Source organism: Diceros bicornis, chromosome 14 (assembly GCF_020826845.1).
Source record: "Diceros bicornis minor isolate mBicDic1 chromosome 14, mDicBic1.mat.cur, whole genome shotgun sequence".
NCBI lineage: Eukaryota > Metazoa > Chordata > Mammalia > Perissodactyla > Rhinocerotidae > Diceros > Diceros bicornis.
In genome coordinates, this window is record NC_080753.1 from 27,259,185 (window position 1) to 27,273,530 (window position 14,346).

At 43.9% G+C, this 14,346-nt stretch overlaps 1 protein-coding gene across 2 annotated transcripts in view; it reads right to left on the reverse strand.

Annotated features, from left to right (window-relative positions):
* ZFAND3 (zinc finger AN1-type containing 3) overlaps nucleotides 1-11,686 on the reverse strand; it is a 329,977-nt gene extending 318,291 nt beyond the window's left edge. For both annotated transcript variants that reach the window (XM_058554447.1, XM_058554446.1), the window contains exon 1: nucleotides 11,552-11,686. In XM_058554447.1, the coding sequence (XP_058410430.1) occupies nucleotides 11,552-11,622 (71 nt within the window). In that variant the 5' untranslated portion in view covers nucleotides 11,623-11,686. The remainder of the gene's footprint in view (nucleotides 1-11,551) is intronic.
* Between the last annotated feature and the right edge of the window lie 2,660 nt (nucleotides 11,687-14,346).

Below are 14,346 nucleotides of genomic sequence, written 5' to 3' on the forward strand. Positions count from 1 at the left end.
GGACTGAAATGTTTATGACCCCACCACCCCCAAAATTCATATATTGAATCCTAATGCCCAATGTGCCCAAAGGAGGTGATTAGATCATGAAGGCTCTTCCCTCATGAATGGGATTAGTGTCCTTAGAAAAGAGGCTGGAGAAAGGTCCCTTATCCCTTCTGCTATATGAGGTTATAGTGAGAACACAGCGTCAATGAGGAAGCTGGTGCTCACCAGACACCAAATCTGCCAGTGCCATGATCCTGGATTTCCAGCTTCCATAACTGTGAGAAATAAATTTCTGTTGTTTATAAGCCATCCAGTCTATGGTATTTTGTTATAGCAGCCCAAATGAACTAAAATAACCCGATTTCAGCCCCATTCTCAGCTCTCCTACTAGGGCATTCACTCAGGGTTGCTTTTTCTAGGGTCCACAGAGCCCACAGTCCATGGATAAAAGTGTATTTAGATCTAAGTGGTTTCCTTCATAATCACAGGAATTTTATTTTATGTATTATTCTGAGAAGGGGTCCATGGGCTTCATCAAATTGCCAAAGGGATCCATGGCCCAAAAACATTTAAATGCTCTAACTGGACTCTGCTTCCATGCTTATACCCTCCAATTCTACTCCACACTGCCATCAAAGTAACTTTTTTGAATATAAATATCATCTGTCATTCATGTTTAAAATCCGTAAATGGTCCCAACTGCTTCCACGATGAAATCTAAACTCAATATAGCACGGCAATCAAGTATGTTCATAACTGCCCCCTGCTCATCTCCCCAGCTTCATCTTGCCTCCTGCCATACACTGCAGCTAACATACTGCGTTGTATTTGCAATTCTCTGAACTCAGCATGCCTTCTCACTCCTCTCTGCCTTTGCACAAGCTGTTTGAAATGCCTGGAAAGCCCTTCCGCACCATCTTCACATGGTTAACTCCCGCTCATCTGTCATACCCAGCTTAAACACCATCTCCTCAGAAGCCCTCCTGGCCATCTTCCACTTCCAATCTCAATAAGATGCCCCATCAGTGCTCTCACAGCACTCTGTGATGATCTCCCATAGCACTTTCCTCACGGTGTTTTGTCAGTTTATTAGTCTGCTTCCCCTTCTAGACCGTGAGCTTTCTTAGGGCAGAAGACAGAGCAGGGCATATCATGTCTAACAGAGCTCAAGATACACAAGAGTGCTTAACAAATGCTTGCTCAACAGGGGACTGGCTCTGGAAAATACACAAACTGGCAAAGGCCAGTCAGGAACCTCATCAACTAACTAGGTGGCACTAGTCTGGAGATTACCATAAATACAAATTGCCCAGTTGAGGCGAGATACTTCTGCATCTATTAATCCGCCACTAACGCTCTTTTATTCAAAGCTGGGAAGTTAGCCCTTAATAAACGTAATTACCATGGTCAGGCACTGTGCCAAGGGGTTGACAGGCATTAGAGCTTACTAAAACTTAAAGCAACTCTAAGATACTCCTTTTAAAGACAAAGAGGCAGAGAGGTAAATTGCCCAAAGTCAAGAAAAAAGTTATAGGGGCCGGCCCTGTGGCGCAAGCAGTTAAGTGCTCACGCTCCGCTGCGACGGCGGGGTTTACAGGTTCGGATCCCGGGCACGCACTGACGCACCGCTTGTTAAGCCCTGCTGTGGTGGAGTCCCATATAAGGTAGAGGAAGATGGGCACGGATGTTTAGGGCCAATCTTCCTCAAGAAAAAAGGGGAGGATTGGCATCGGATGTTAGCTCAGGGCTAGTCCTGAGTTTAAACAGAAAGTTATAAAGGCAGGTTTTAAACCCAGGACTTAGATTCCAAAGCCTCTGCCTAACCATTGAGCTCAGCTGGTTTTCTGGAGATAAGAGATCAGCATGCCCTTCGTTCTTGGAGGTGTTTTGAAAGAGCCTGGGTTTGACGAGAGGGGGCCCTTCATTAACCTCTCAGCAAATGAGAAGGTCTTATTCCCCAGGTGGCACTACTAGTAAGATTTAATATAACCTCTTCCACATGTATTAGTTGCAAAATCTTTTAAATGAGAAGGGCTTGTGAGAACTGTTTTTCCAAGAACAGCACAAGATGGGTGAAACTTGGTTGAAATCGCCACTAGGCTTGGGGGTTGAAAAGGGAGAAGAAAAGTCAGTCCCAAGAAATGGAGCTGGTCATGGCAATACCAGCAAAGGAAAGAAGCGGACTGAGTCTCCATGGCGTGCTGCAAAGAAACACCATGACACCCCATCCTTTGACTAGCTGAGAAGGTACCTTTGGGCTTAGCAGATGAAAGAGCCCAAGGAGTTCTAAGAGATGGAACACCAATTCTGCTGAAAGCTGCTGCTGTTTCCACTAAACTTTAGTTTGGAATCTGCACCACAGCTCTCATCCTATGATCTTTAGCAATTATCTGTAAGACCCCAGAGGACTCACATTCTACACTGCAAGATAAGACAGAATGTTTTCTTGAATCCCGCCCACCAACTGTTCACATTAGTTTCTCCAGCCCTTACAGATGTGGCCACCTCTCATATTTTGACTAGAAATTGGTGCTGGTGACCACAAGTCATCTTCATTCCTAATTACCATCACCCCACTTCCATCCATATGTCGCCATCCTCATCCCCTTTGCACTCCAGTCTTCCCCTTGACCACGTTCTTTGTCCTCACTCTTTCAGCTCACCTCCGAATCTGGTATCTGATACATATCTGTCCACTGACTTTTCTGTACCCCAAGTTTAAACACAAAACCAACACACTCCATTCTTTCTGTCCCTAGCTCAACCCAAAACACACACAATGTAAGTATCTAATTTATCCACAATGAAAACTATTCAGGTAAACCTAGAAGGCTTTCAACTATGGGATTAGAGTATCTAATTACTAAACAGTTTAAAACCAAGAGGAACAAAATGCAGTCTTTAGGGAAATCCACTTCCATATAACAGGTTTTACTATGGTTATCATTTTCTGAATTAATCCATACTGATCTTATTGAGATTATAAACTCCTAAAAGACTCTAATATACACCATGCAATACTCCACACTTTCACTCAAGATTGTATCCTTATCATTCAAGTCACAGCAACTGTTCCTTGATTAGATCCTGCCCAATATGCACCGAACAAAAAGATTAGCCTTACATGGATGACAGGAGAGCTAATTAACAGTGACCTATCGACAGAAACAGGGAATACAGGCCTCAGAGATTATATGAACACGTCCCCCCAATCCACAAAAGAATAAACAAAAGTTCTCCTTAGCAAGCATTTTTGTGGATCAACACCCAAGAATACTCCTTTATTTTTAAAGGTGAGTAGCACAGCTTTGTTTTCTATTAAAAGGGAAAGCCAAACTAGATAAAACTGTATAAAGTCACGCACTGTGAAGATTTTGTACATACACGCAAAGTTTCATACACAAACATACAATGACTTGAAAAACCTGGTTTTCTGGATTTTAGTGGCATCTGAAGAAGAAAATGAAGAATATCATCCATGATTCCCGAGGACAGAAACCAAAAAATCATAATCTAGAAACATCTCACACTGAAATACACCAGACCTTCTACCTCTAGTTTATTTTTTATTATTTTTTCATGGTTAACACATTTCGACCAGTTTAAGAATGACTATATTATTCAACCTACTTTATGTCTCATTCGTTATGTCAAAAAAGAATCCTTTCAGGAGATAACTTTGCCGACACATCTATCCATATAAGCCACCCTAGAAAGGGCTGAAAATTGAAAAATGATGACCTGAAATAGGCAGAGACTTTGAAAGCACAGACTTGATCAGCAAAGCCATCCACCCAAACTGTGTTCAATTCTGCCCTCATTCTTCTAGTTCAGTACCATAAGCTACAGAAACCTCCTCACACCATGTTCAGGAATGCCACCAACTCAAGCATACAATAGAAAAGCAATGCCTGGCCCAAGAACCTGACTGTGAGAAGAGTTATTTGTGATGTTTCTGAATGGTCAGAATACTTGCAGGAAGTGTCGCTGAGAGTGTGATTATTTTATATAAATGCACTTCAACTTACCAGTGTATAAGAGTCCAAGAAGTAGACAAGACATCAACAACTGTTACTCCACACCACTCCACTTTAGCAGAAAGAAATGAGAAAAGGCACTTCCCAAAACGTCCCAAGTACAATGTCACCAACCTCACTCTTTGCCGAGTCATTAATGAGGCGGTATTGAGGCTCAATAGAGCCTGCCCACCTAGAAACACAAAATGCTGTGGTGTGATGTGATCTGCCCCTACCCCTACTCCACCCCCACAGACCAGAGTGGTAGGTAGCAAGCTGCATCAGTGACCTCTCCCAGGACATTCTTCTGCCCTAATACAAAATGGCACCTGCCTATGGTACAGAACATCTGATACAGCTGAATGAACAGATGCAGTCACCTAGTACTGCCTCCTCTTCCTACTGTATTCTTTCTTCCCCTAGCTAACAGCTGCAGCCACAACCTCAGATGTCTGGCACTGTCTGCAGCTCTGTCCTCTGGCCTCAAGGATGACACGGCATTTTCACTCATCTTGTGCCATTCCCTCAGCCCGGTGCATCACATACCAGTTTGGTTTTGCCCACTGCTGCTGGATATTCCAATATACTCCAACTTCCTCTGTATATAGAGACTTGAATCTACCAGAAAATCCAACGCATTTATCCTTAATCACATATCAAAAGCTGTCATATGAGATTTACATTTGTGAAAACAAATATTATTCCTCTACAAAAGTCACAGTTCAAGGTGAATAGCTTCAAAAATTCTCTCACTAAAGAGAAAAAAAAAAAAATTGATTCTCTATTAGTCCAACACCTCCCTGTATAGGCCTCTGAGATTGCCAGTTTAATAGTGCTAAGAAAAGAGCAAAGACGATTGACTCAAAAACTAACATGAAAAAAAAATGCTAAAATTATAAACTAACTTGTACTGAAATTCTAATTCCCAAAACTGATCAAAGGAGCACTTCCCAGTAATCTGGATTAAAAGAAGTATTGCTTCCCCCAATGGAAATAAAATATGTTAGAGCTGGAAAGAAGCTTAGAGCTAAATTAGACAAGTCCTTCATTTTCAGAATATGAGAAAAGAGAGATCTGGAGAACTCAAAAGAAAATAGGCTTGAACATCAATTATATCTCAATAAAACTGGAAAAAGAAAACAGGATAGAAAATCCTGGCTGCCTATCAGGTAAAACGTTCTAGAAGAACATTGTCCAACAGAACTTTCTGGGAGGATGAAGTGTTCTATATCTGTGTTCCCCAATAGGGTAGCCACTAACCACTGAGCTAGTGAGTACCTCAAATGTAGCTAATGTAACTGAAGAACTGAATTTTTAATTTTATTTAATTTTAATTAGTGTGAATTTAAATTGCTACATGTGCTAGTAGCTACAATTCTAGAACATGGTCTTCGATTCTGGTTACTAAAAACTTCAAATAAAGTTGCTTAACCTCTCTTCTGCATTTAACACATATAGGAAACTTCTTCCTTATGTCTAAATATCTCATTCAGCAACATAATCTTGTTATAGAGGGACGGAGTCCAGAGCAGGATCAGCCTGTTTCTCAAAGCCCCTAGTAGAACTGAGTGACATCAGAGTCATCCACCCAGTTGGAATGAAGATCCTCTTTTACAAAGCACTCGGACACAAAGCCCCACAACACCCAACAAGCCTGAATCTGGACGATTTTTTAAGCGTTTCATTAAAATTATACAAGTGCTGGGTTGTGACCAATCACTTCCTACATGTGGCTTTGCTGAGATACCAAACTTAACCTTTCTTCAAATAGAAAAAAGAATTTTTAACCTTAATCTTCATCTATGATTATTGTAGGATTTCAAACTTTGTATCAGTTTGCGCAGACACAACTTCTTTATGACCTAATAAAAAATTCAAATTATATTAGTTCTCACTCTCTTAGTACTCTGTTATCAGTAAATAATATTTAATACACAGGGTTTTTTTTGTAAGGACTTTATTCATGTCAAAGGATTCTCAGCCTTCTGATTTTTCCAGCTAGGAAAAGGTTTATTTGTGAAAACTAACGTTAACTTTAATATCATTAAGGATTATGAAGAGATTTTTAATCAAAACTTTTCAGTACAACTTAAAGTACTAAGTTCTCTTCTTTTTTGGGTGCAGAGGAGGGTGCTGAATGGGAAGAAGGGTGAATGCGGAGAAGAGGTTGATACCAAAAGAAGTTTATGTCCCATATGTTAACTGGATCTAATTCTAAAAGGCTATTGCCTCAAACCAATGTAAACAAAACACCAGGTTTTCTTTTTCTTTTTTCTTTTTTTTTTTTTTCCTGGTGAGGAAGATTAGCCCTGAGCTAACATCTGTTGCCAATCCTTCTCTTTTTGCTGAGGAAGACTGGCCCTGAGCTAATGTCTGTGCCCACGTTCCTCTATTTCTTATGTGGGACGCCTGCCACAGCATGGCTTGATAAGCAGTGCATAGGTCCATGCCCGGGATCCGAACCTGCAAACCCCAGGCCACCAAAGCAAAGCACTCAAACCTAACCACTACGCCACCAGGCCAGCCCCAAGACCATGTTTTCTTAAAAAAAAAAAATTATCTCCCCGTACTCCATCACATCAAAGGGGCAAATTTCATATTTTCTGGATGCCCCAAATATAAGCAGGAAAACGAAGCAAATAGATATACATAGTGACAGTGAATACTTTATTTAAATCATGTTGTATCTTCAGATGCACACAATACTCAAAGATGCAAAGTGAAACCGCACAAACAAGCTGTTCTGTTTTAAAGAGAATGTTTAGGGGGGTTTTATAATCAAAGGATAATTACTGACATCACTGGAATGTACAGTCTACTGATTAACTAGTGATTCATGCCGTGTTCTCATGAACTTGAAAGCCCAGGTTAAGCTGGTTGAAGCACGGCAACATGTTCCAACTGGGAGACTGAGACTGAAGAATCTAAAGCAGCGTGAGGGCCACACACTGCTGGCAGCCAAGCACACTAGCCAGATGACTCGCAAAGTGACGGAAACAGAGTTCCACCTCAACTCCCAAAGCTTAGGCCCAGAGAAAATAAAAGAAAACATACAGATCGGTAGATAGATAATCTAACTGGTCAGTATCTTGTGACTGCCAAAAGTAAAATGGAATAAAACAAATCATGTTAGGTGTTCAATCAACTTTCTCTAGAAACCATATCAGGAATGGAATTTATTTTGAGAGACTTCTCTTAAGCTCTGCCTAACCCCATCTTTATTTAACATACATCATTATCTAGCAGATCTAGTTGGTAAGTAAAATGCTTCAAGAGAATAGATCACAAAAATAAAATACTAATAAAATTTATTTCCCTAAAGAAAAATGTACTTCATAGTACTTCTTTTATGACATGATTCATTAGAAAAAACAGCTTTTTTCTTATCAAAACAATGAATAGTTTACCTAATAAATTCCATATTTAAATACTCCATTATTCCCTAAATACCAGACTGAACATTTATGTCTACTATACTTTAAACTTATTTATGAAAGAAATAATACTTCCCAAAGTTTCCATAATATTACATTGTGATAGAGATTGTTTCCAATTGTAAAAGCAAAATATAATAGTAATTGGATTTTTATACTCACTAAGTAGAATTAAGGAAAAAAAGTCCATCTTTCCCCATCCTACCTAATTATCCTAAAATATAGTCAGTATATTCTTACTGTCTTATTCTTCCTATCTTTCTTTATAATATTTTAGGTCTGCTCTTTCAACAACTTTTGAAAATATCTGTGAAGAATCTACATACCTCAGTACGTTTTAAATGTCTAAACAATGGAAAATGCAGCTTCAACTAACACCACTTATATCTGTATAGTTTAAAAATGCTTTTGTGTATGTATATATTTCAACTAAACAAAAGGAACTAATTGTACCAATGTACTAACATAACTATTTCATTTCAGATTTGACAATTACAAACTTGTATGTTTTTTGCATGATTACTAAATGCCTAAAATGAGCCAAGAAAATGCTCATATTTCACTAAAAGTTTTAAGTCCATGTCTCAGGGAAAAAACTTTATATTAGGGTCATTAACCCTAAAAACATTGTATGTATGTACTATACAAACAACTTCCAACTTGTATAAAGAGGTAAATCTTCAACAATTTCCAAGATAGCAAAGTTTCCCAGTGGAGAGATGGTCTCTCTATAAAATGATAACTTAATTACCTGCACACAATGACACAATATAAACCAAGAGGGAGAGAACTAGAACTTCACATGCTCTAGGCACTAACACATTTCCATCGTATGCTCCTCTAGGATTCTCCTTTCTAATTGTGTTCCCACAAGAAAGACCTCAAAGCTCTCCTACTTAACCAAGTCCCACTGATTGATGTCCTGACTAGACAATGCTGAGCAGCAAGTGCTACAGTCTAAGGCACCGGAGAGAAGAGCAATCTTAAAGGAACTGCCTTTAGTCTGCTGGTGCCAGAACATTCTGCTGAGAGGCTCCTCTGCAAAGGGCTGGGTATGGGCCCTGGCTAGCTGACTTTACAGACCTATGGCTTCCACAGATTGCAAGGCTGACTGAAGTTTTTAGAGAACACACTCACCTTCATTTTCATGAAGGGAAAAGACAAAAGATACCTCCTGAATGGCTTTCACATCTATCTACTTCTCTCCATTCTCTCTGGCCACTATACCGGTGCAGGCCATCATCACCACTGGCCTGGATTACTCTTCCTGAGAAGTCTCCTGTACTTGGCAACACCCTGCGTACACACATACAACATATTCATACAGACACACACAATCATACCCACACACCCAGGCCACTCTCAAGATCATCCAATAATCTTTCACATGGAAGTAAATCATGTCACTACCCGCTCAAAGTTCTTCAACAGCTCCCCAGTGGACTCAGGATAAAGTCCAAAGTTCTGAGCATTACCTATGGGGCCCTGTACCACCAACTGCTCTCACCATCTCAGTCTCATCTCTAGTCAATTCCCCTTCACAATCTACCAATCGACCTCAATGAACTTTCAGTTCCTCAAAAGTGTAGCGCTCTCTCTCACATCCAGGCCTTCACCCATGCTATTCCTTCTGCCTGAAAGAAACACTCTTCTCCCTATTTCCATTCTCGTAGCCTTCCTGCAGGACTAGGCAGGTGTCACTTCCTCCAGGCCACCTTCCTCTACCTCCACCTCAGCTAGTGTAGGTGTCCCTCCCATTACACCCTGTACCAAGCCTAACACACTTTATTGTAACTGTCACTTTACTTCTCTATGCCCCTTGCTCCCAAAGGATGAGGCCAGTGTCCCCTCATCCACCATTATATCAGAGGCACTCAAATATTTGTTGAATATATTCTAAGTTTACTTATCGAACATAAAATGAACATAGCCCACGCAATAAGGGAAACATGTTCAAAGTCAGTTATGATATGATGGAAACTAGGCAGCAATTTCATTACACTTCGGTGTAAAATGGAAACTACACAGGTGCCTACAAACACCTTTCGGAAAGGTTAAAGCGTTACATGTTAAAAAGAACACTTTTCACCGTAAAAAAATATTAGTTTTGTGTTCACTACTCCCGTTGAGCAAACTGCAGTTCATAAGAAGTGCCAGATTGAAAGTATCAAGAAAGATGCCCTGGTTGCTTATGGGTCAAGTATGGCATCAGTGTAACTACTCCTCTCTGCTACTACCAAACTCTCAGCATTACTCAGAACTCTGCTGACTAAAGGTAAAAGGCTATTCTATTTCCTTAGTTTCTAAGTCTTGCTGCAAGTGTTTCAATAAGGGTTCCACTCATGATAACGGTCCCAAGGACACAAGCATGTTGCCAGGAAACAGACCTCTGATACATCCCAGGCATTAGTTGCCACTGGCAGCTACTTTCTCTGAGCCACATGTCTTCTTACAATGAGTTACAATCTGAGGCTTGTGACACCAGATTTTTCCAGGGCAGCAGACTGATGTCATAAACATGATGATGCTAAGCAATCTAAAGAGCTCACCAGCTCCACCCTAAACTCCCTGTGTGCAAGGGGCAAGTTATCCACGCTCCCTAAGCCTCAGTTTCCCCATCTACAAATAAAGAGAATGGTTCCTACCTCGTAAGATTCCTATGGGAATTAGATTGTCCATGAAAGCACTTAGCAGACAACCCAATTACTATTTTCAAATCAAAAAGGGGAAACTATAAAACCTAAAATATTTTCACATCTTCAGCACTTTCGGTAACGCCATAACTTACATTTGACTAATGTCCTTCTGGGAATTTTTTGAGAAAGAAAAAGAAGAAAGATGAGTAAATGAGAATCTATTTCTTTGTCATAACCTTTGGATTTGACAATTTCCACAGAAATCTACATTAAGATCCACTTTCTAATCTTTCTCTGCATTCCCAAAAGTCACAGCCTTAATTTGTACCTTAACTTTTCCTAGGATCTGGGAGATAGAAAAGATAAAATACTCCAATACATCTTCCCAAGATGTCCTCACCAGAAATATCATTTCCTTAGTACTTCTATGTACCTCAGTGTACTTCGAAAAGTAGACTAAGTCTTTGGAAAATAAAACAAAAAAAAAGGGCTCAATCACAAAAATTGGACTTCATTCCAAGTCTCCAGTTTTTTAACAAGAAAATTAGTCATACGGTATGATGGAGGCACCTGTTAGGTAAGAGGGATGGCAATCCATGAAACTCAAAAGTGTTACAAGGAGAATTTAAACTGCAACTCTAGGTGAAAAGTCGATTTTCCACCTCATATTTTTTCACTCTAACACAGGATGGCCAAGTAACAATATATGCTAGCCAATGTGAACATTTCTATCATTTTAAAAAAAGATAAGGAGAAGGGAATTTGAGCCAATTCAGCAAATTGGCTCTCACGTTCCCAAGCCAGACTGATTTTGTTGTTGTTGTTTTTCTGACCAAGAAATTTTACGGATCTTCTGAAACATGTTTTAAAATAAAGGTGAGACCTCAACAGTCTTATAACTACCCCAGGCTGGGTTCTGGGATCGACTGTTAAAAATGAGTGACGTGTGAACAGCTTCCTAAAAGCAAATGGGGCACTGGGATATAATTTAGGAAGTGATGATGCAAGTCTCTTGGGGACAGGGAGGAGGGGAGGTGAAAAAGTCAAAGGAAATACCCTCCTGGTGCCTGGACACGAACTCATATCAAGGGGGGAGGAAGGGCTGAAGGGCTGGCCTCCACATGCCAAGGGATGGGGGCACCCAGCTTCACCCGAAGGTGCCAACGCCGCCCCCTCATCCCTCCCCGCTGCCCTGCCCCCCTCACCCGTGGCCCAGGCGGCCCCTGTTGCCCGAGGCTCGGGCAGGCGAGTCCCCGAGGGTGGCAGCGCACCCCGGGCAGGGCCTTCTCTGCCCACCTCAGCTCGCCACCCGGCGCCCCTCCCCGGGACGCGGCCCCTGCCCCCTCCCGGTAGGCCCGGCTTGGACCCAGCCCCGAGGGTTCCGGCCTCCCCGGCCCCGAGGCCTGCCCGGCAGCCCCGGCGCCCGCGCCCCCGGCCCCCGCCCCCCGCCCCCACCCCCACCTGGCCCGGCACTCACCCCCAGAAGCCGCAGGGACAGCGAGGCGGCAGGCTGGGCGCTTTGCTGCGCTCGCTCCCGGCGTCTCCCATGGTGCTCGGCGGCGGCGGAGCTCGGCGGCGGCAGCGGTGGCGGCGGCTGGGCCTGGGCCCCGCTCGGAGGAGGCGGCGGCGGCGGCGGCAGGGGGCTCGGGGCGGGGGGAGGGGGAGGGAGCGGGCGCGCGGGCGGGCGCGAGTCCGGGGCTCCGAGCCGGGATTCCAGGCCGGTCAGCTGGAGGCGGGCCGCACCACTCGGCCTGCGGAGACGGGGGGGCCGGGGGAGGCGCGGCGAGGAGAGGGAGGGGAGCTGAGGAGGAGGGGCGTGCGGGTGAACCGAGGACCGCGGGGGAGGAGGGAAGACCCGGCGCCCTCGGCAGCTCCCACTGCCGCTCCCGGCCAGAGCGATGTCCCGTGCGGCGGCGCTGGGAAGGACCTGAGGCCCCCGCCGGCTCTGGCGCAGCAGCGGCGCCTATCAAACCCCGGGCCCCGCTCGCTCCGTAACACTCTCCCCTCCCCCGGAGGCTGCGCTGACCGGACAATGGGCGCTCCGCCCCCTCCCCTCCTCGCGCACCCCTCCCAAGGAGTCACAATGGTCTCGCCCGGGGGAGCCGCCGCCAAAGCCCAGCAGCTGATCAGCTGGGATCCGGGCGTGCCACTTTGTTCAGCGCCTCAAAGGCAGAGTACACAGGCTGTGGGCAAAGCTGAGAGCGTCGGACTATCACTCGGCGACAGGCCTCTGAGGTTTTCGTATTCTTGGAACTTTTAAGATTTGAGACAAACTTATCTTCTCCCCGTTTGAAGAAGGGGAGCAGGCTTCTAGGTATTCTGGGGCGCGTTGCCTCCCCCCAAACGCTAATGGTACGCCCCAAGCGGGAGGGGGAGGAGCAGATTAGTTGTTTAGGGTAACTGGGGCCAGTCCCAGAGCGACGGCCGAGCGCTGCGCATGCGCCCGGAGACCCCGTAACCGGGTACAGGGAGGGGCCAGGAGGGAGGGCTTCCAAACCCGGAAGTGGGTCTCGGTCTTCTCGGGACTGCCGGAGTCTTCAGCTGCCGAGGAGGTCTTCGAACCTGCCGCTGTGGGCCCTGGACTATGCCAGAGAGCATTTCTCCACAAACTGCCAACCTCTTCTTTCTTCCCAGTCCTCCCACGCCCACCCACTCTTCCAGTTCCACCCGGAGAACTGGTCTCCACTGAGCAGCAATGAACTTCTGGGAAATGTCCCTCCGCTCCCCCCACACAGCAAGGGTGGGCCGAGAGGGTAATAGCTCGGTCAGTTTTCGTGCTCCTCCCCCCCCCATCGGTGCCCCCAGCCTCAGAGACAGAAGTCCACTCCCTATGCCTACGTTAGGAGAACCTCTCTTTCTAGAGTGGACATGTTTGGTTTTTAGGGGGAGCTATGGCCAAATCAGTGATAGAAATCGATGTGGCCCAAGAAGTTTGAGCCACTAAAAAAATGAGTCCTTTAGCGCTCATTGTCTTTGATCCTGAACTGATTGTGAGCTCCAGCCAATCGGCAGCAGAAGGCGATTGTTGATGGCTAATTTTAACGCGGAGAAGCTTCCTCCAGACCTGGGGAGGTGATCACAGCACACCCTCTAAGTCCCTGCTACTTCCAGGAAGGCTTCCTGGCTCTTAGAAATAGCTGCTGTGTACCCTCGATCCGCCGGGGATAAGAGAGCCTTAGAGGGTATTACCTAGATTAATTTTATTACTAAATGTTATTATTTTATTTCTAGACATACCATTTTGTTTGTGTATGCTCTGTGGACTTGTTTACGATGATGTCGTTTCTTTTGGCCTCCAAAGAGCAAGGATTACATTTAGTTTAGCATCCTTCTAAAGATGTTGTTGATGATGAAGACATGATTTCGAATATCAAGCCACTTAGAGCCAAAGCACCCCCAAATGTGACAGCTGACTTATTTTGTGTAATATTTAGTTTCGACTTTGTGGATTTTCACGAGCCTTCAATAAATATTTCTATCAAAAGTCCATAGAATGGATGAAACCATACAGCACACCTAGCTCTCACTGGACTCATATTGCCCTTAAACTTAACTTCATAAAATTGCCACATTCGTGAAAGACTTACAGTCTTTAACAAACTGAGATTAAGTGGAACTCTTTCTCTATTGGCATCTTGATGATTGTATTTTATATATGGAAAAGGAAACCCTAAAACCAAAAGGAAAATTTAATGTAAAATGTGGTTGTCATCTTACAAACTGCTTGCCTACCTATTTGCCAGTTTTTCAATTTAACAGGCAGAGAACCAGCAGGGATTAATTAGTATCTATGAATCCCAAATCCCAGGAGAAAGAACCTTATTGGTCTAGCTTATGTCAGGTTGCTTATTCTTAGTACAGTCACCTTTAGCCACTGGAGCAGTATGTAGACAAGGCTCTTTGTTTTGTAAAGCAAACATGACTGTCAGAGGCCCGTCCTTGTAGCCTGCAATTCTCAAAGAAGCTTGGTTATGTTCTTGGCAAAATTTCCAAAGGTGTATGCCACAGACCAAAAGAAAGAGTAAATTGCAGCCTGAAATTCAAAAGCCTAAAGAACAATGAACATGATCAAGAATTTTCCAGGGAGGCCAGCTCGGTGGTGTAGTAGTTAAGTTCATGCTCTGCTTTGTTGGCCCAGCCCAGAGTTCTCAGGTTCGGATCCTGTGCACAGACCTGCGTACTGCTCGTCAAACCATGCTGTGGCAGGTGTCCCACATATAAAGTAGAGGAAGATGGGCACAGATGTTAGCCCAGGGCCAGTCTTCCTCAGTA